This window comes from Sinocyclocheilus rhinocerous, unplaced genomic scaffold (genome assembly GCF_001515625.1).
Source record: "Sinocyclocheilus rhinocerous isolate Xijiao unplaced genomic scaffold, SAMN03320098_v1.1 scaffold287, whole genome shotgun sequence".
NCBI classification, from domain to species: Eukaryota; Metazoa; Chordata; class Actinopteri; order Cypriniformes; family Cyprinidae; genus Sinocyclocheilus; species Sinocyclocheilus rhinocerous.
This window is the reverse complement of record NW_015633524.1, coordinates 1,311,307-1,332,902: the sequence shown is the minus strand read 5'-3', so window position 1 is coordinate 1,332,902 and position 21,596 is coordinate 1,311,307. Positions and strand designations below refer to the sequence as shown.

Genomic DNA, 21,596 nt, shown 5'->3' with positions numbered 1-21,596 from the left:
TTAAGTGGTCTTCAGCAGATTTGCGTGAGCACTTCTAGAAGTCCTATTTTAATAATTATTTCATCGCAGAGACCAAAGCCCAGAAATTGATAGATGAACAACATAAAAAACAAATAGATTTTTTTTTTTGATAGAATAATGAATGTGTATGTAAACTTAGTGCAACATAAATGGTTTATGAAACCATTTAGTATGCTGCTACTAGCCTTTTTGGAATCAAAAGGTCCTTCTTTTCCTGCTGTAATCCTGAAGAGTCATCTGTAGAGGGTGGGGTCTGGATATGGATTTCCAATTCTTTTAGAAGAGGAGGATCAGGAGTGGATAAACTGAGTTGGGGTTTATCTGTGTCATTTTCTGGGACAACAAATTCTCTCTTTTGGACTTCAGAATTTGCAACTATTTCTTGTTTAACATCAACAGTGTGTTTGATTTCACAATTTTCTTCCTTTGACATAAAATTGTCATGCCCTATTTCAGCAGTTGTACTATTCTCAATGTGAACTTCATTCTTTTGAGCTTTAGGTTGGGTTGTAACAACTGGAGGTCTTTGTTGCTTAGGAGGTTCTTGAGTTTCTTTCTGCCATGGAAAACCCAATTTTGTTCCAAACAAAGATGCTGATGTTTCTTCTTTTGACTTCTCTTCATGAAACAGCCCTGATGAAAATGACTTAAGCCCAGAAAGAAGCTTGCCACTTTCTGTGCTTGGTATTGAGGGTGGTGAAGAAAAGAAAGATCCAAGAGACTTCCCAGCATCTGCAGCTCCAGCCATGAAACCCAACTTGGGTGCTGTTAAACTTGGAATGCCAAATATAGACTGAGAAGTTTCTGTTGATGGAGGATTTTGAGCCACTTTTGAACTACTGTCTATTGCAGATATTGATTTATCTGTATCCTTTGCTTCAGGTTCAGAAACAATGACAATGGTTTTCTCATGTATTACTTTAACGTCAGAAGGCTCCTTAACAATTGTTTCACCTGGATGGCAGCTGGAAGCTGCTGTGGGATCTACACTTGCAACTGTTGAATTACTCAAAGTATCATTAGCAGACATTTCTTTCATGGATAATAGGGTTTCTACTTTATCTTTTTCATCTTTGTCTCCAGACAATGTTACATCCCCAGAAGATGACAGTGAATCATTATGTGCATTCTGATCTTGGACTGACTGAAGAGTAGAGGTAATAGATGGTGCTATGTCAGCTGCTTTCGGTGCTTCTGGTGATTTAAACATACTGAAAAGGTCATTTTTTATAGATTCCATGGGCAAGCTACTTGGAAGGCCAAAGAGTGAGTTTTTTTCTGTGGTTGTTTGTGAGAAAAGACTTCCTGATGAATTTGTTGCTGAACTGGCACCAGTAAAGAGTTTAGACATAAACCCACTGACTGCTTCAGCTGATGAGTCTATGACAGATTTCTGTTGTTCATGATGTTGAAGTCTTTCAGAGTCAGAGGCATTGGGCTCTATTGAATCAGTCTGTTTTATAGACTCAGGTTGGTGATCTGTAATCTGGATTTCTGTTTTTGTACTCTGCTCTGAGTTAGAATCAACATCCTTTGATAAAGCATGTCCATGCAAACTAGAATTATTTACGGTAACATCTAGCTTACTCCCCTCAGCAGCAACTGTCTCAACAACGTGATCTGAGCTTTTGTCAGCAATATCAGCAGAGACTGGAGCCATGGACGCTGCTGTTTTTTGTTGATCGCCCAAGGGAATAGAATACTTGGAATCATCATTCTGTGGTCCTGATTTCTTTTCCTCCATGAAGCCCAAATTTGACAGGCTAAAGCCCACCGTCTTTGATTTATTATCCTCAGTGGCATCCCCTCGAGAGAATAATGATGCAACCTTCAACAGCCCCTCAGTTTCAGATGGTTTGGATGTTGGTCCTGTTTGACTAGGTGAAGGTGTTGAATTAGGCCCACCGAACATGGAAAGAAGACTTTTTCCAGGAGCATCTTTAGAAGCAACTCCAGATAGAAGACCGCCTAATAGTGAAGAAGACCGAGAAGTGGCCTGTTGTGGACTTGATCCACCAAACACAGAAAATAAACCTTTTCCTGGTAACTCATTGAAGGTAGAAGCCCCTGGACTGTTACTCTCAAGTTTAGGCCCTGCATTACCTGCACTGGGCTGTGAACTTGGCCCAGAAAACATAGAAAACAAATTCTTGCCAGGAATTTCCTTTGATCCTGAGGCACCAGGGAAAATCCCACCAAGTATAGACCCAGTTTGAGAAGGAACATTCTGAGAACCTGACCCAGAAAACATTGACAACAAGCCTGAGGTCGCTCCCTCTTTTGGTGGTACTACACCCTGAGCAGAAGAATCCTCCTGGTGTGCCGGCGACTTACTAGATTCAGAAGATGCCAATCTACCATCAACAGTTGTCAATACTTCTTGAGGGGCTTTTGGTGCTAATACAGTTGGATCACAGCTTGGTGTAACTGGTGTCTCACTTGGCTGAATTATAGCCCCAGTAAGGTTTGTCAAAAGACTTTTACCAGGGGTTTCATTTGATAGCAATCCACTTAGAAGTGAGGAGGGTTGAGAAGAACCTGGCTGTGGAATTTGTCCAGTGATCAAGTCTTTACCTTGTGACTCCTTTGACTCTTTACTATCAAGGGAAATAGAGGTTGACACTGAATCTGGTTGTTGTGGGGATTCCTGAGGGCTAGGTGCACTAGACAAGGAGGGTATTTCATTTACTGATGGCTCATTCGATGGGACAACAGACTCAGGAGTCAAGCCTTCCTGTAATGCTGTTGGGTGACTGGCTATTCCAGAGTCCGAAACTAAACCCTTTGCTGGACTCTCTTTAGGTGGTTCCTTTGCAAGGGTTGCTCCTTTTGTAGAAGAAGAGACAGATTGTGGTGGAGTTTGTAGGGAGTTAGACCCATCCAACAAAGAAGTATGTTTAACTGTCTGCTCATTAGTAGGGACAGTGCCTGGAACTCTGGTAGTTGGTGGTTGTGGGCTTTGTGCTCCAAACATAGAGAATAAGCCTTTTGCTGGACTCTCAGTAGAGCTTGAAGATCCACCTAATATACCACCAAAAACTGATCCTGTCTGCTGTGAAGGTTGTTGCCCTGAACCACCAAACATAGAAAATAAACTTTTACCCAGGGGCTCTTTTTGTTGTCCATTCCCTTGGGGTGCAGGCTGTGTGGTAGAGCGTGGTTGTGATGTCTGATGTTGATTAGGGCTACTGAACATAGATAGCAATCCTGTTACTGGTGGATCTTTTGGTGGATCAGCTCCAGATCCAGGTGAAGTCTGCCGAGTGCCAGAACCACTTATCATGGAGAGTAAACCCATGGCTGATGTTTCCTTTGGAGGGACAGTGCCTGGTGTTTGTTTTTGATTACAAGAATCAGGTTGTGTTGAAGACTGCTGTGTACTAGTGCCACTGAACACAGAAAATAAATTCAGATCTTGAGTCTCTTTGGGAGGAGCAGATCCTGGTGTGTGTGTTTGACTTAAGGATCCAAATGGAGGTGAAGTCTGTTGAATGCTGGAACCTCCAAAAAAAGTCAGGATGTTTTTGGCTAGAGGCTCTTTTGCAGATGCACCATTCATTTTTTCTTGAGGAGAGGCAGATCCAGTTTGAAATGGAGCTTGTTGTTGACTGGAACCACCAAAAATGGACAGCAGCCCTTTGCCTTCCTCTTTAGAGGCTGTGGCCCCAGAGAACATATCCCCAACAGAGAACCCAAACAAGCCACCAGATTGCTTGGAGGAGGCTTCTGGTTTTGTCTCCCCAGTCGGTGGCATAGTTTGAGATCTCCCTGGCATTGGTACCTTGTTAGTGTCGGGGGGAAATATCTGAGATGCTGAGACACTCCTTCCCTGAAATGACTGTGATACACTAGGTAATTCCGACTGACCATCTTGTCCAGAGGCACTTACTGTTTGTTGCTTCTGAATTACTTTAGGCATTGTTTTTGTTTGGCAGCAGTCTTTGTTCACATCATTTAGTACATTAGTTGATTGCAGGTGTGAGGGAGAATGTTGCAGATTTGTCTTTGGTGGTGAAGGACTTTCTATGTTAAAAATATCACCTATTGACCCAAAAAGGCTAGACTTTCCAGTTTTGCCTTGATTTGTTGTTGAATCTTTTCTGCCAGCAGAAGCAGATCCATTTTTCTCTGGTTGTCTAGATACTGACTGAGTAGATTTAGAGGGATCTGACTTTACCTCTTCTATCCCCACTGCAGTCTTGAAAAAGGTTAAAAACCCACCAGCCTGCTCAGATGGCTTTCCACCATGTGTATCTACTGGCTGAGAAACTTTTGGAGATGCCGATTTGGAGGTTACACTTGAGCAGTCTCTTGAAATTGAAGTAGTAGAACCAACAGATGTTAAAGGAACAGAGGACTGTTGTGACATTGTGGCTTGTCTAGCCAGTTTGGGTTTCTGAGATGAGCTTAAAATGGATGCACCTTGAGGAGTTGTGGAAGCTGGTGACTGTGTTGGAGATGATACTGAAACACCAGATGTTGTTGAAATTGGTTTGGATGCCAAGTGATTTGTGCTCTCTGACTGAGCTGCTGCACAGGAGTCATCATCCTTTATGATCTTTGATTTAAGACTATGAAAACCTGTTGAGATCATGTTTTTGGCTTGCTGATCACCAAGTCGAGTTTCAGAGGCTTTAGTAAATTTGCTTTGAATTTGTCCTGTGTATGGAGCATCTTTGGCATTAGGCGACCTTGAGACAGTTATATTTTTGGTTGATTCTGCATCCGAACTTTTGCCAACAATTGAGGATAGAAAAGAGGATATTTTCTTAATGGGTCGATTGGGCTGCTCCTCTCCAGGCTGTACTCTCTTTCTCCACTCTTCTTCTGAAACATCATCTATATGCTTTACTTGCACTCCGGTGGATGAACGTCGTCTCTGTTGAGGCTGATAGCAGCTGTAGACACCCATGGTAGGTGAATTTGTGGTTGGGGTAGCACCAAATGAAATGGAAACCTTCTGGGATAGCAGTTCTTTTATTCCTCTGCTATTGAGATTTGCACTGTTGTGGTTGGCACCATGATATGAGAGGTCAACAGCTTCCTCACAAGGATTCCAGTACCCACAATTGTTTTGGAGCTGTTGTTTTGTATCCATCTTAACCTTATTAAATTGATAAGAGGAACAATCCAGAGTTTGCCGTCTTTGATTAAGAATAGAATTCTCAAACATCCAAGAGAAACGCTCTAGGTTCAGATTCATGATTTGGTTACCTTTTCTATAGGCTGCCGACAAGTCAAGTGGTGCGGTCAGAAGTTCAGCTTCACTTTGGTTTTGCCCTGGAAGCCAAAGGAGCTCATCTTCATTGTAGAGAGGAATCTTAAAACCACAAACTTTAACCATCTCATTATACAGCCAGGCATTAGGATATAAGTCCCCTGTATTTCCCCAGTCTTGTTCTGGAGCACATGCATAGACATACTGCCCAGACACATCTGTCAGTAGAGCATAAATGTACTCATAATCAGTGTAGACAAAATATCCACAATCTCCATCATCTGCTGGCCACCACATCCCTTGGTCCAAAAGTGAAAGCCATTGCTGATACCACTCTGACTCCTCAAGATACACATGTTCCTCCATATCAATGTTGCTTGTTGGGGAGTAATTCCATGGATTGGGAGATGTAGCTACATTAATATAGCTTCCATTATTCCCAGGTTGACTGCAAATTTCTGATGTGCCTTGATATATATACTGTCCATTAGCTGAGTAAGACAGATCTGGAGGTGTTTCCTCATAATATCCCTCATGATATGAAATACCGTTTAGACTGTTACAACTATCTGCACTAAACGAGTGCCACTTTCCTAATTTAGCATTATTCTTCATGCTCAAATTCAATACACCCTCAAATTCCTGACTACTAATAACATCCAAACTGTTGTGGCTATTCCACAATCTCGGTCTCATAGAACTATGGTGAATATCTTTGGAATACTTTAGTTGATTATTGCTCTCTCCTTGGAAAGCGTGCAAACTCATCCATGGCTGAGTAGGACAATATTGTTGATTAACATACATGTCTATCTTATTCAGACACTGAGAAGATTTGAGGATTGGATCACTAGCTATACTTCCATGTCCATCAGGATAGCAGCCTAATGACTGATCATTCAGCTGTTGCCACAATATAGATTCTTGGATCCATGAGTGTCCATCATTGGGACTAAGTCCCAATGCATATGAAGAAGAGACTTGTGGGTAGGCATATTGATCAGATACACCATGTAAGGATGGATAACTCTGCCTTAAATATTCCTGTGACATTACTGCTTGAGATGGGTAACCAAGAGGGAGGCTACTAAGATTTTCAGTGCTATATGACGCGTTACTTATTTGGCTTGAGAGCAAAAAGTTTTGTGAGCTATATAAGAGGGGTAAATTATTGGTGCTATTAGATGTGTATGCAGCACGATTCTGTTGTGACCGAGCATAACTTGCTGGAGTCCTCAAATCAAGGCTCTCTGCGTCACAGATGTTTGGCACATTATTTGGGTCAGATACCTTGTGTCTCAGCAGTCCTAAAGAATTGAACTTCAAATGTGATCCTTCCATAACCACATTCTCTGGTTTGGCAGGGGAAATCTCTGTTGTATTCCTGGTTAATATTTCAGACAATAAACCTTGTTGAGTAGAGGGCTTTTGGTTTTGTAGTGCATATTGATTTTGAGGAGGTATTTGGGGTAGCTTTCTATTTGATTTACCTTGATGAGTGGATATCTCTGTTGGCATGTGTTGCTGCTCCTGTTTCTGTTTAAATGAATTCTGGCTGTTTGGAGATACATCTTCAAATGAGGATGTGAGTTTATTGAAAACACCAGACAAAATTCCTGACTGAGAGGATGTATCTTGCCTTGCTACAGGAGAACTTTGTTTTGTCATAGCTGACTGCTGCAAACAAGAATGTTCCTTGCTTTCCTGTGTAACAAGTGGTGTATTTAGTTCCTGTGACTCAGTGGAGGATGTTTTGAGAAAGGTAGAGAAGAGACCACCTGACTGGGGTTTTTGTTCTTGAGATGGTTTGTTTTGTCCCATCACATTTTTTGTTGGCTGAAGTGGAGTGGACTGATTGTTAGATGCCTGTATTTGTTGAGTTGATTGAGAGACAGAAACATCTGAGGAGGCAAACTTGAAAAGTCCAGACAGAAAGCCATCTTGTTGAGAAGGTCCTTGATGGGATACACTTTGTCTAGGGCCATCTACTATGCCTTTCTGATGTTGGTCTGATTGCTTATTTTGGACTCTGGACTGCTGAAGAAGGTTGCAACTCTGTCCCTCAGCATTATGCTGTTCAGGATCTTGACAGGCACTTGCACTTGATGATTTGTGTTGCTCTTGGGAGATCTTTGTCTCAGTGTCTGAAACCTTGTCAGTGGAGGTAAATCTGAAAAGGCCAGATAAAATACTTCCCTGTTGAGGTGGTGCACTTGCAAATGTTGACGGTTGCTGAAAGTCTTTTTGTTGAGGGGGTCTATTTTCTGTGGAGGAAACATTTAATGGCCCTGGGAAAAGAGGATTAGATGCACTTTGTTGGGTGTGAGGTTGTGTTTGTTGATTTATTATTTGAGCAGACGGACTCTTTTGTTGTGACTGATTGAGTTGAGTACCTGTGGTCATATCACCTGTAGAAGCAAATTTCATGATTCCTGAGAGTAAGCCTCCTTGGTGTGGTTGATTAGTAGATGCTTGAGCAACTGATGTATCATCAGAAGCAGCTGATTTAAACAAACCAGAGAACAGGACCTGACGTTCATGTTGAGATGCTTTTTGCTCTGTATCATGAGGGACTTCAGTTGGACAAGGATGTTGGTGCCTAAATTGCATTTGTTCTTCAGCCGGAGATGGATTCTGATGTTGCATCCTAGGTACATTTTGATTTGACCCTAGAGGAAGTGGAGGGTTCTGAATATTAGGCCTTTGGGCATGTCGAGTAACAGGCTGCAGATCTTCAGTTGGTGCCATCTTAAAAAGACTAGAAAACCAGCCTGTTTCTGTGTTCCCCTTAGCAGTTGCCTCAGGTTCTTTATGGTTATGTGTTGTTGATTTTGCATTGTCATGAACTGAAGATGGAATTACACCTGTAATTTTGTTTGGGGCATTAAGAGCTTGATCTGTCTTAACTGAGTTTTGTGGCATACCTTTGGATGTACTTGAATCCTCACCAGATGCAAACTTAAACAATCCAGAAAACAGCCCTCCTTCTGTCTTTGGAGGTTGTGGGGCAGATACATTGTCAGAAGAGACAAAAGCTTGTTTTGTTAGGGAGGACTGGTCTAAAAGTTTTTCTACCCTAACGTCTTCTGCTGATCTGAAAACAGGAAAAACTGTCTGTGTTTGAGTCTGAGGAGGCACTGGAGGTCCAGGTGAGATTAATGAACTGAGAGATTTCTTAAAAGGACTGAAAAATCCTGACTCTTCAGAAGCTTTTTGTGTTATAGGCTCAGTGTGTGTCTTCTCACTATTCATCTCATTAGAGATATTTTTAAAAGCTTTAGGTTTTTCACCATCAGCGACTTTATACGCATCTGGCATTGTATTGAGTTTTGTATTGCAATTCAAAACTCTGGACTGATCACCTGGCTGCATTTTCCCCGCATCAAAAGTAAAACTTTTGGCTGTTCCATTCACAACACTATCTCCAGTGAAAGTATTCCCCTTTCCCAATACTGAATTCACAGAAGACGATGTCTCATTGTGAGCTGTGACAACACTGTATTTGTTGGGCTCATTTCTGATTGGTTGAGTTGAGTGGTCCACCCTTTGCAACTTGGCATCAGATGGCTGGAAAGGCAAAATAGATGGCATTGAAAACTTACTATCACACAGAGGATCCTGAGTAGGGGATACCACAGCTACTGGTGTGGGACTTGCAGAATTTGGCATGAAGGAAAACAATTTTGATATACCAGAACTAACAGGAACATTACTTGAATTCTCTGATTGTTCAACAGACTTCGAGTCCACTTGTTTTGAGCTTGATACAACTTTATCTGTTAAAGAGCTAAATAATGAACTCATGGCATTCTTCATCCCTGCCACTCCATGGTCAGAAGCACCACTTGAATTTCTTTCTTTGGCATCTATGGGTTTATCTTTCACTTCCTTAGAGGTGATACCTTGCTCATCTCCAACAGATTCTATTTTTGCACTACCCTGAGATGACAGCCTTGATTTGTTAGACTTGGGTAAAGATCCATATTTACTGATTTCTTCTTCTTTTTCAGCTAGATATTCTGATACAGTTTCAACCAGGCACTGCAGCTCATCTATAGGATCAACATATTCATCACTAGGTTCCTCAACAGGAGACAGCATGACCTCTGGAGCCCATCCACCAATTTGACCCTTTCCACTCTTCTTATCACGGTAACCTTGAAGCCTCTCAGTTTGGCTCCCATATGTTGAGAAATATCCATAGTGGCTATAATTTTTCCTCTCCTCAGCCCTGAGCGCCTTAGCTAAAGAGGTCATTTCCTCCAACTCCTCCTCAGAGCCAATGGAATACTGTAGCTCATCTGAGCCCTCAGAATCAAAGCCTACATCTTCCCTCTGTCTAGCTGCTTCTTCCTCTTGATATGCAACATAATTCTCCAGTGTGTTTTCTAGCTTATTTTTGGCCCACATTCTTGGTTTGTAGAGTAAGCCATTTTTGTATGGTTTCAGGCATGGCATCATGTTTTCATCAGCCTCTTCCATTTCTTTCACTTGGCGTAACACAAGCTCACTTCGTTTTTGACGAAGAAATGCAAGATCGGGTGGGAAATGCTCTGCTCCAACATGCTCCAGCCCCCCTGGGTCCCGGATTTTTTTCCTTCGCCTTCGGTCAATAGTAGCATAGCCTTCTGGGTAAGCGGCATTTAATGAAGCATTTTTGTTTTTGATTGGAGACAACTGGTTGACTATGGGATCATGGCAAGCCTTTTCAATATGAACAAGATCATTTTTTCTGTCATGTTCCTCAATCCATGCCTGTTCTTCTCTATCAAGGAACTCACACAGGGTACTTTTACCCTGTAGTCTGTATTTGACCTCCCAATCCTCCACACCCATGCCTGAATCTACAGGGACAATCCTAACTCTACCCCTATGATTAGGAATTCTAGCAGAGATTAAAAAGAATGGAAGAGGATAAAAAGGAGAGGGAAAGAAAGAGAAAAAAATATGTATTTCAACATAAGAGATAAAAGCTGCTGAGAGCAAGAACATGGTAATAGTGATGCACTAAAGTTGTGAAATGAAACAAAAAAATGTAAGCGGATTAACAGAAATGTGAAGTGAAAAATACAGTCCTTACCGAACCATTAAATGCTTTTCAACTCGCAAATAAACAGATTTTTAATCACCCCCCCAAAAAAATTATGCATACAGCTGGTGGGAAAATACATAAATTACACACAAATGTCATTTCAACCATAACTTAATGATCACAAGAAATACAATCTCTGTATTTTTAAAAGGGATCTGATGCAAAATAATTATCCAGATTAGCTCTGTACTGGGCCACACAAGAGACTCTGATTAACCACAATCTCAGAATACCACATTTCAGTTTCTTTCTCTTACACAAATCACAAGTCTAAAAGACTAAAAATCCGTCCTCAAATTGCAAGTTTAAAGTTCAGCATAACAAACAGGGATAATCTGCAACCATATACATAAATTGCCATTTCACAGCTGAGTTATGGAAATTACCATCCCAGAACCATTACATTCAGAGCTAAAAGTGTTGTTAAACTGGTGCAGTTGTACACAAAGAATGCATAGTACTATATGGATGCATACAGTACTTATAGGAACTGAATGTACCTGCTTGCATGGTGATCTCTATAGTCAAATTCAAAGCTGTGCAAAGAGTCAGCACAGGAATCCATGTGCTGCTGAAAGCGTGGCCCCATGGGATACTGGTGAAGTGAAGAGTTGGGCTGGGCTGTAGTGTGGTAGCGTGGAGGTAAACTACTGCTCGTCTCACTCCTGTAGTCACTGTCTCTATCATCCACTGCACTGTCCAGGTCATCCAAAGCTAGACAGGGAAACATTACAAGTGAGAAAAACAACAAAATGCCAATCTGTCCTTGTTTTTATATATGAAATATGTTAATGTAAATAAAAGATTACATGAAAAATGTAAAAGCCAAATCTCATTTATCATCTAAGTGAAATCAAATGTTTCTCTTTGCAACAAAGTAGTCGCATAATATAAACAAGTACAAGGAGGTAAGTGCAGGAGAATTAAAACAAGGATCTCACAATGCACACAAAGAACACATTATTTCAACAAGGTCAAAACTCAAGGAAATTTGGGGAAAATTCATGCTTTGTGTTGTATTTTAAATTTATCTGTGCGCAAGTGTGCATGAAAATCTCAACACTTAGGGGCGCATATGAAAGCATATTTATTTTGAGGGTCCAGGGGGGGTTCCAGGGAATAATCTAGAGTAAAGGGTTACTATATAAAATCTGAATACACATTACATACTCTGACTGTCGGCCCATCCAAAATAGTTGCCTGGCGAAATTAAAATTCAAGAGTGAAAGAAGATGTGCAAAAACAAAATCATTTACAAAGACTGATATTGCAATTCTAATGTGAATTTACTTGTGCTTGATGCTTGAGTGAACATTTGTGAACATATACGCTGTGAACAGATTGTATGTTAACATTTATGCTATTTAAAGGTGACAAGAAGCAGCATGTAAAGGAGTGGAGAGCACAGTGAAGCATCAGGCATGATGCTGAGGCTCCATCTAGTGTGGGATGTTGTCACTCACAGCACTGAGAGGCAGCACAGGGCAGGGGGCGTCCCGCTACTTCATCCTGTAAGGGAAACTGACACAAGGAGAGTAAAAGAAGATGGTAAGAGACAACAAGAAAAAAGTACTATAAATGTACAATTAATAATTAATTACTATTAAAGCAATTAACAACCTCAGTTACTGAACATGCAGATTTCAATAAATAAAATAACCATTAAATAGCATGCAAATTCACAGCAAAACTCACTTCAATCAGTTCGTGTGTGTGTGTGTGTGTGTGTGTCATGAGACTGGTTAATTTAAGGTAGGGTGACCATATTCTAGTTTTCCAAAAAGAGGACAGTGGGTGCGGGCCGGGCCAGGCCGGGCCGGGCGGGTCGGGGTGACAAGAAAGAATGAAAATATGAGTAGGAAGAATATGGTTAGTTGCTTCATTATATTTTGATCTAAAATTAGACTGTATAATTTCAAAATCTGAAGCATAAACCGAATGGTTTGACTTTAGCTTTGTGAAATTAGGCTACATAAAACATACCAAACAGCAGATGGGCTGAATGAAAATGCAAATTCACTGTCAGCAGGTGGCGCTTAAAGAACAGCAGTGATGCATTGTAAACACAATGCATTATACAGAGGCAAGATGAAAGGAAAATACCATCTAAACTGTTTCTTAAGACAGTCAGTTCCCCTCAGAGATACATTAGAGCCTTTCGCACCGCTTTAGTTCCAGAACTAAATGTACAGTACTAAAGTACTGGGACGATTTTGCACGAACTATTTCCCAGTACCATTTTGTCATCACACCAGGGCCGGCCCTGACCAATTTGGTGCCCTAGGCAAGATTTTAGCTGGTGCCCCTTGTATCGCAGCCAATTCCACCACTGATCATTCACACAGAAACTGCATAGCTTTATGACATAAAACAAATTACATATAAATAAGACGGTTGTACAAAAAATAAATAAATAAATAAACTGACATTAACTCAACTAGCTTTTTTAAATTAGAGAACTTTATCGTCCAAAGGCAGCTACAATACTAACATTTAAGTCTTATTTCTAAATTTCAGACATTCATAAATTTAGGGATGCACTGATCTTAACTTTTGGTAGAATCCAATACTGATTTTATATGTATTTTATTTAAGCCAAAGACAAGAAAGAATGAAAATATGAGTAGGAAGAATATGGTTAGTTGCTTCATTATATTTTGATCTAAAATTAGACCGTATAATTTCAAAACCTGAAGCAAAAACCGAATGGTTTGACTTTAGCTTTGTGAAATTAGGCTACATAAAACATACCAAACAGCAGATGGGCTGAATGAAAATGCAAATTCACTGTCAGCAGGTGGCGCTTAAAGAACAGCAGTGATGCATTGTAAACAATGCATTATACAGAGGCAAGATGAAAGGAAAATACCATCTAAACTGTTTCTTAAGACAGTCAGTTCCCCTCAGAGATACATTAGAGCCTTTCGCACCGCTTTAGTTCCAGAACTAAATGTACAGTACTAAAGTACTGGGACGATTTTGCACGAACTATTTCCCAGTACAGTTCCACAATTAGTTCTGGTACTATGAAAAGGTTCCCGCGGTGCGAAAGGCCCTATTCATACTTCGCGCATTGTGAACAGGGAGCCTGCTCTGCCTGCTAATGTATTTTCTCCTCTTTGCGTCTTTTGCCTCTAATGCCGTTTACAGACTCGTAAACAGATCGTAAACAGATCGGAACTAGATTGGTATGGCAACAGTTTAAAAGTAGCCCAATTCCATCGAGAAAAAAAAAACCGCGGACTAGACAACCCTGCAACCAACACAAGCTGCAGGAGTCAGATTTGACTGATCACGGGTTGAGAGGAGAGATGGCTGACAGACCATGCTGGAGGATTTGCTGCTCAACAGATCCTGAGCTCATTGACAAATATCTGATCTTCCTTTACACAGAGCGCATGTGATCGCAAAATCGAAAGTGAACAGCGAGCGCTCATCCAAAAGTGATTATATTCTCCACATATTGATAGCGGCCCACTGATGCGCGAAAATTATATGCAATATTAGAATGTTTGCGAGAGTAGGCGGGACTGGACACAGTCCTCGCATGGCTCTAATACAAAAACGCACACTAATGGCGACTGTAGAAAGCAAAAGCCGAATCCCGGACATTTTGGGCGATTTAGAAATCCCGGCCGGACGCATTTTTTAAGGTCCAAAAGAGGACATGTCCGGGATAAAGAGGACGTATGGTCACCCTAATTTAAGGACTACCTTGATTTGCTTCATTTAGTAAAAAACGTACATTGGACATTGATAAACTGGTGTATCTGCTGTACATAATATCGGATATAAAATATTTGAAAGTTGAGGTCCTGTGGTATGACATGTTATACTCCAACAGCAGGAGTAGAGCAATATATGAACAATATATTGCTAATTCTTTTAAGAAATAATATTCATAGAGTTTATGGCATGGCTGCAATATAACAAAGAGTGAAAAATTTAAGGGGGTCTGAATACTTTCCGTACCCACTGTATATACTGTATATATTTAATCTGAATAATGATTATAGGTCCTAGACAAATACCCATATGTGTATTTTATTAATCGATCACAACAATGCACAACAAAAAAAAAACTGCTCAGAACACACACATGTTGACCACATACCAAAGCTGTGACACTAATTATTAAATAACCAAGAGGGAAACAGAAAAAAATTAAAAAATATGATCAGACCTACATTTATAACTCTCAGACTGCAACATACCTGCCATGATTTAATATAAGAATTAATAAGTGTCAAAAATAACTGTAAAGCCTTGACGAGCAAGATAATGATTAATTTATTGCATCTTACAAAAGGGGTGATTATAATGGTGGTTGAGATATAAATTATATTAACCCATCTCAAATTAGATTCAAGTAATACTATTACATTACAAACTATTACTGAATAACTTATTCTATACTTATTCTTTTAGCTGTCAGGAATGATTTGTGTGTAAAGCAGAAAGTCAAAGTGGTATACACATTAATTTTTACTAAAATGGTAAATATCATTTAAATAAAATATTCTAATATTTTAATATTAACTATCAATATTTTTCTTTTTATTTATATTTTTCTTTTTCACAAAAACAGCTATAATCAAAAGTAAAACAAGATAACTGGATGTAATATTTTTCAATTCATATATAAAATTTCTACCTCAAAACTAATGTTACAACAACACACAACACAAAATCTCACAGCTATGACATTGTATAAAACTAATATTAGTTTAAAATCATATACATCAGCTTTTTAGGCAAAAGAAACATAATAGGCATCAAAAAAGTAATTATTCTCTCAAAATTAACCTGAAGTTTATAGTTATGCTCATATTACTCCACAGTAAAGTATATAATGCTGAGCAATGCTAAAAAGCAATATTGTGATTCTGGTAAACACTGCCTACACTTCCTTTTTAGATGCAAATTACAACGACAACTGTAGCCAAACACAATGTAAATGCATTCAGAAAATTGTCATGCAACCTCTTCTCATATAATTATATGCAATGACAGTCAGTGTGGACTCTTGTTTGGTAACTAAGCCCACATGTACTGAAATATTGAAAGCATGCTGTTGTTTAGCTGCACATGCACAGGTCTTACCTCATCATGAATGCCCATAGCATTGATGCGTTCCAGTTTGCCGGTCCAGTATCGAGCCTCATCCTCTGGGATTTCTGCAAAATCGTAGAGTCATGAGTGGTGCAGTCCAAGACATAAAACCTCATGCAGACCATTTACATGTGCTAAGACGTTATGATTATGTATTCAGACCTTTTAAATGTATAATGAGCTACTTGGCCGAGGGACCTTAAAAATAGTCTGCCAGTTAAAAAACAGAGCATTACTTGACACTTCACTTTAAAAGCAAGTATAGGAACAAAAGTCTCCATTTGCAGCAATATTTTTAGGGGAAGGGGAAAAAACAGTAGTTTAGTTCAAACTGAAAATATTTACTATATTTGTTACGTAGCAAACAAACCATGTTTGTGACACCTCAGCATTAATAAAAATCCAGCATGTATAAACATAGTTTGTGCAGCAGTTCAACAAAAAGCCATACAGGTAGGGGGAAAAAACACTTTTACTTGTACAACTGAAATTGTTTTCATTGTTTAGTCTGAAAAGAAAAAAACATGTTTTCAAACCAAATCTACAGTAAAGCACATTCATACTGTAGGTATTTTGAAACCAGATCAAGAAATCAGTTTCATTGTTTGTAGTCTCAACAGCAAAGAAACATGTTTGCAAACCAGATCTAAAGCACATTTACAGGTAGTTTGAAACCATATTAAGAAATCGGTTTCATTGTTTGTAGTCTGAACAGCAAAAAACATGTTTGCAAACCAGATCTAAAGCACATTTACAGGTAGTTTGAAACCATATTAAGAAATCGGTTTCATTGTTTGTAGTCTGAACAGCAAAAAACATGTTTGCAAACCAGATCTAAAGCACATTTACAGGTAGTTTGAAACCATATTAAGAAATCGGTTTCATTGTTTGTAGTCTGAACAGCAAAAAACATGTTTGCAAACCATATCTAAAGCATATTTATAGGTAGGTTATAACCAGATTAAGAAATCGGTTTCATTGTTTGTAGTCTAAACAGCAGAGAAACATGTTTGTAAACCAGACCTAAAGCACATTAATATGTAGTTTGAAACCAGATTAAGTCTGGACAATCAGACTCTTGTTTTATAGTCATTGCCTTGACAGCTGCACTGTAAAAAGTGCATAATTTTTGAAGTTATAAATAAAACTAAATTTACTGTTGTAAATAAACAAAATTACTGAAAATTATTTCAGTCTTTCTACTTAAAAATCCCGTTTAATTTCATTGTTACTTGCCGTTTCTTTAAAAAAATTTCACTCAGGAATGGCTAGTAAATTTCACAAATTGTTTTACAGTGTGATATATATATTTTGATCAGTGACTACCTTGTCTGAACAATCAAATCCGATTTCACTGCAAAATGGCAGACTGTCAGTCCTGAGGACCAAATCTGAAAACAAATTGGAATTGGGTCCAATTGTACACAAAGCATCAGATACTGTGTGCAGCTCCCTTTGAAGGCACATGGGATACGGCACATGAGGAGAGTAGCTTCAAAGTGCTCGGATAAAACAGTCTGGCTTATGAATGGGATCAATGGCAGGTATCCAGGCCAAATTCGCCACTTACGAAGGTCCGACCTTTCACATCCCAACAACCTACAGCGTGTTCACCGCCGCACACTTTATTTACAGCCCATAGCTCCACTCACAATGGAGACACAGCTGGCAAAAATGTAATTATTTTTGTTAAGTCTTACACAAAGAGATGCAAATCAAAGTGATAATTCAACCAGCAAGCGAAAAGCTCAAGCCTCCTTTTATATCTCCGCTACATGGATCCTTGTCACACTAGGTTACAGAGAAAAAGCCATTTCTCAGGAAACAGTGTCATTCAAGTCTAAAAAGCTTTGTTTGTTTTTACTTGTTAGCATTTCATTTGAAAAATCTAAAAAAAATTAGTCACTTTTTAACATTACAACACTGTATGCTGGATAAATCAGCAGTTTTAGAGAGACAGTCTGAAAACTGTTTTATTAGAAAGCAAGCAGCTGCCTGAAGGAGATTCACTCAACCCTGATGACATTCAACAAATCAATGGAGCCCAAAAGCACCAGAGAGACAGATGGGATTGATCTCAAGTGTTTTTAAAGAACACTCTTCAGGTCACCAAGGCTGCATTTTAACAAAAATACAGTAAAAAGAGTAATATTGTGAAATATTATTACAATTTAAAATGACTGTTTTCTATTTTGATGTTAAATGAAATTCCTGTGATGCAAAGCTGAATTTTCAGCATCATTACTCCAGTCTTCAGTGTCACATGATCCTTCAAAAATTATGCCAATATGCTGATTTGCTGCTTAAGAAACATTTTTAATTATTATTACTATCAGTGTTGTGTTGTGCGGTTTAATATTTTTGTGGATGCATGACCAGTTTTTTTGTTTTTTTTCAGGATTCTTTGGTGAATTTTTAGATTAAAAAGAACAGAATTCATTTGAAACTGAAATCTACTGTAACATTATAAATGTCTTTAGTGTCAATTTTGATAATCTTAATGTGTCCTTGCAGAAAAAAAGTGATATTGCAAAAATTTATTCTTAAAAAAAAATCTTAATCACCCCAAACTTTTGAATGGTTGTGTAAATGATGAAAAACAACCTGAAAGGATGTACTTTTTTAAATTACACAAAGAAATTTTAAAGAGGCAGTCTCACCGAAGGGCAGTTCAAAGCGAGTGTCCAGCAGGACCCGATGTGGAGTTGGATTTTTAGTCCCATATATCTCATCTGCCTTCATCAGAACTTCAGAGTCCAAAAATATCCACTCGCCAGGGCCCTCCTGTTCAGAGGAAAGGTTATTCATTACAGTATAAATGAAACACACATGAAAGAGAGGAATCTTTAGGACAGCTTGATGCTTGATGACCAAGTTCACTGAAATTAAACAACTACAAACATTCCATAAGAAATTTATTTTATCACGGAATGATGTAAGATTTTGAGATGTGCATGACTTCCTGACCTCCTCTGAATGGCAGATGCTTTTGAGTGGGATCCAGGCTGTTCCTAACATGGTGTCCCAGATGAGACCTTTGTTCCACACCTCTATAATGAGGCCAAGGTCCAGCCGGCTGATCTCACTGAAGGTCACAACACAACAAAAGATGCTTCAAAAGGTGTAGTTTTTTTGTTCGTTTTTGTAAGCGGCAATTGCAACCGTTTAGTTTTTTGTAATTTTCAGTACATCATAAAACGCCCATAATATATTTTGAACATACTACAACAATTTTACTAATAGTTTCTTTAAGCAGCATCTCATTGGAGCCTTTCCAGCCTTAAAGAGATAGTTCGCCAAAAAATGAAAATTCTGTCATTATTACTCACCCTCATGTCGTTCCAAACCCGTAACACCATCAATATTTTTGATTAAATCTGAGAGCTTTCTGACCCTGCTTAGACAGCAAGGGAACTACCACGTTCAAGGCCCAGAAACATAGTCAGGACATTGTTAAAATAGTCCATGTGACATCAGTGGTTCAACCTTAATTTTGACGCTACGAACATACTTTTTGTGCATAAAGAAACAAATGTCGAAGTCTGACACAGAAAAGAAGAAAGGTCTTACGGGTTTGGAATGACATGAAGGGGAGTAATTAATGACAATTTTCAGTTCATTTCATTTCATTTTCATCACTATCCCTTTAAATTAAATAAAAGAAATGCATAAATGATACACTACCATTCAAAAGTTTGGGGTCAGATTTTTTTACAGAAATTAATCAAGTGACAAAGAAAAAATATATCACAGTTTTTTACAAAATATTAAGCAGCACAACTGTTTTCAACATTGATAAGTAGCTTTGCATTACTGGAATAAATTACATTCTAGTATATATAAAAAAATAGAAAACAGCCACTTAAACTAAACCTGTAAAATTCACAATAAAATTGTGAAATAGAATTTAACTAAATAAAATTCACTAAATAAAATTTAGTGAATTTTCAATCAAATAAATGCAGCCTTGGTGAGCAGAAGTCGTGTTTAAAAAAAAAAACTTTTGAACAGTAGTGTATTGAAGACAAATATGGTTGAAGACAAACTGAACAATGTGTTGATAGATGACCTTCCATAACCTTGCACCACTACTCCAGTTTGTTGAGTGCTTGATCTCCATATTTTTACAGACTGTGTGGTACTTCACCACACCACCAAGTGGAAAAGCACAAAAGCAGCTGAAACAGGTCTAATTAGCTTCATCTTCATTGTCTCAGTGTTTTATAAGATCCCAGGTGCAGTGTAGGATTATTCAGACATAAAGATTAAGAAAAGCATTATACAGCTGACTCAAACATGCAATAAAAAGCATAGCAAACTAGATTTTTAATCTTTCAGGGGAACTTTTCCCAAGTTTTGCTAATTAATCAAGCAATTGCTAGTTAATCAAGTATGACAACATTCTGTGTTTGAGAAGCTTAGAGAAACACTTACTGCAAATATTCTAAGCACAATGACGTTAATTGATATTTAACGCACAGTTTATTTGAACATCAGGTGTGTCTAACAAGTCAAATGAGTTCAAATCGCTATACAAATGCTAAAGTCTGCTCTGCATAATCAAATAGTACAGTGTAAAAAATTAAATAATATTTGTGCTGGTAAAAACGTGCTCCATAACAATGGCTTCACACCATCTGCTAACAGAATGCAAGCCTTTTCTACAACTGAATGAGACAAATGTGGCTTTTATCTGCCGCTCTGCTTGTTATAAATAGAGAAGCCCAAAGCACACGCGAGTGCGGCACTTAAAGAGGCGCATTTGGAAATCCATTCATTATTCATTTAGGCTTTCAATTGTCTCCAAAGTGTGGTGAGGATGAGATGGTTTTAGACCCCCAGAGAACACCTTGTTTGCTTATTTCTCTTTTTTTGCACTTGTTAGTTTTCCAGAACATGGCAAGCGACAATGGGCTGAGTAATTATTAATTGATAGGTTGCTATAGAGACAGATAGAGCTTGCTGACGCCACGTACACACGCACGCTAAAAATGCAGGTCCGGAGAGACGTGACGTCTCAAACTCACCCGCAGGGTCGTATGGAGGTTCAGACAGAACAGCTGAACTCGTGACACGTCTGAATGATACAATAACTTTGCCCTTTGATCAAACAAACAAATGAGGAGCTATATAAACAGCCGTGATCCCACTGGCAATATGGTTATATCATCATAATTATTTAAGCTAGTCAAACAGGCTCCGAGAGAGGGCAAACAGATGAAAGTATGCAGGTTTCTCTGGCTTAACCTTAATGGACTGAATTTGTTCAACGGAAATGTAGGCAACATACGAATATGGTTCAGCTATAGGCTATTTTGTAAGGCAACACTGGAATATTACATACTGTAATGTTTAGCCAGTCTTGAGTTAATGTCAACGCTGCTTTCAAATGCTCCTCTGAGAGCAAAGACACACAAAGCTTGACTAGATTGAAGGGCTCTGTTCAATAATGATGACATCTGGCTTTCTGAAGTTCCATTAGGACAAGAAAGCATGAAGTCATCAATGGGAATGAGGGTGCATTACTGTGTCTGTGGACAAGCCTTAAATTCATTAGGGCTGGGACAAAATTGTACCACAGTTTATGCAGCAAAATTTCAGCATTTTGTTTACTACACTATTACACTACATTTCTGGTGAAGAACTACATTACCCATAATTCTGAAGCAAAATCAACCAATCAAGTGAGTCACTGTTACCGTGGAAACCAGAACTACACAAACAATAAATAAATAAATGCTTTCATTTATTTTCAATGAACTATAGTCAGTATTGTATCACTTTTGTTGATTGAATGACATCATTTAATGGCTCATAAATAATATGGAAGTTATTTATTTAGTCATAAAAACAGTAAAGATCATGCCTTCCATATTTCATCAAGTATATAGATATAATTAAGTAAACATTTTTAACATGTCAATTTGGTTGAGTACCACTAATCTAGAGTAGGGGTCGACCGATATGTGTTTTTCAAGGCCGATGCCGATACCGATTATTACAGATCAAGTAAACCGATATTTTGAACCGATATATATGTCTGGTGTAAAAATTAAAATTAATGTCAAAATTAAGTATAACAAGGGCTCTGACAAAAACTGCCTTCCCTGGTGTTGGTTGAGTGTAGTACTCCCACAGTAAACTCTTTATTTT

General features: G+C 38.7%; 1 protein-coding gene across 1 annotated transcript in view; it reads right to left on the bottom strand.

Annotated features, from left to right (window-relative positions):
* The window catches only part of LOC107744157 (uncharacterized), a 78,154-nt gene that overhangs the window by 34,372 nt on the left and 22,186 nt on the right, over positions 1–21,596 (bottom strand). Inside the window, exons 4-10 of the mRNA XM_016557665.1 lie at positions 18,411–18,528; positions 18,104–18,227; positions 15,435–15,508; positions 11,795–11,852; positions 11,502–11,531; positions 10,832–11,045; positions 207–10,124 (exon numbers count right to left, since the gene is read on the bottom strand). Of these exons, the coding sequence (XP_016413151.1) occupies positions 207–10,124; positions 10,832–11,045; positions 11,502–11,531; positions 11,795–11,852; positions 15,435–15,508; positions 18,104–18,227; positions 18,411–18,528 (10,536 nt within the window). The remainder of the gene's footprint in view (positions 1–206; positions 10,125–10,831; positions 11,046–11,501; positions 11,532–11,794; positions 11,853–15,434; positions 15,509–18,103; positions 18,228–18,410; positions 18,529–21,596) is intronic.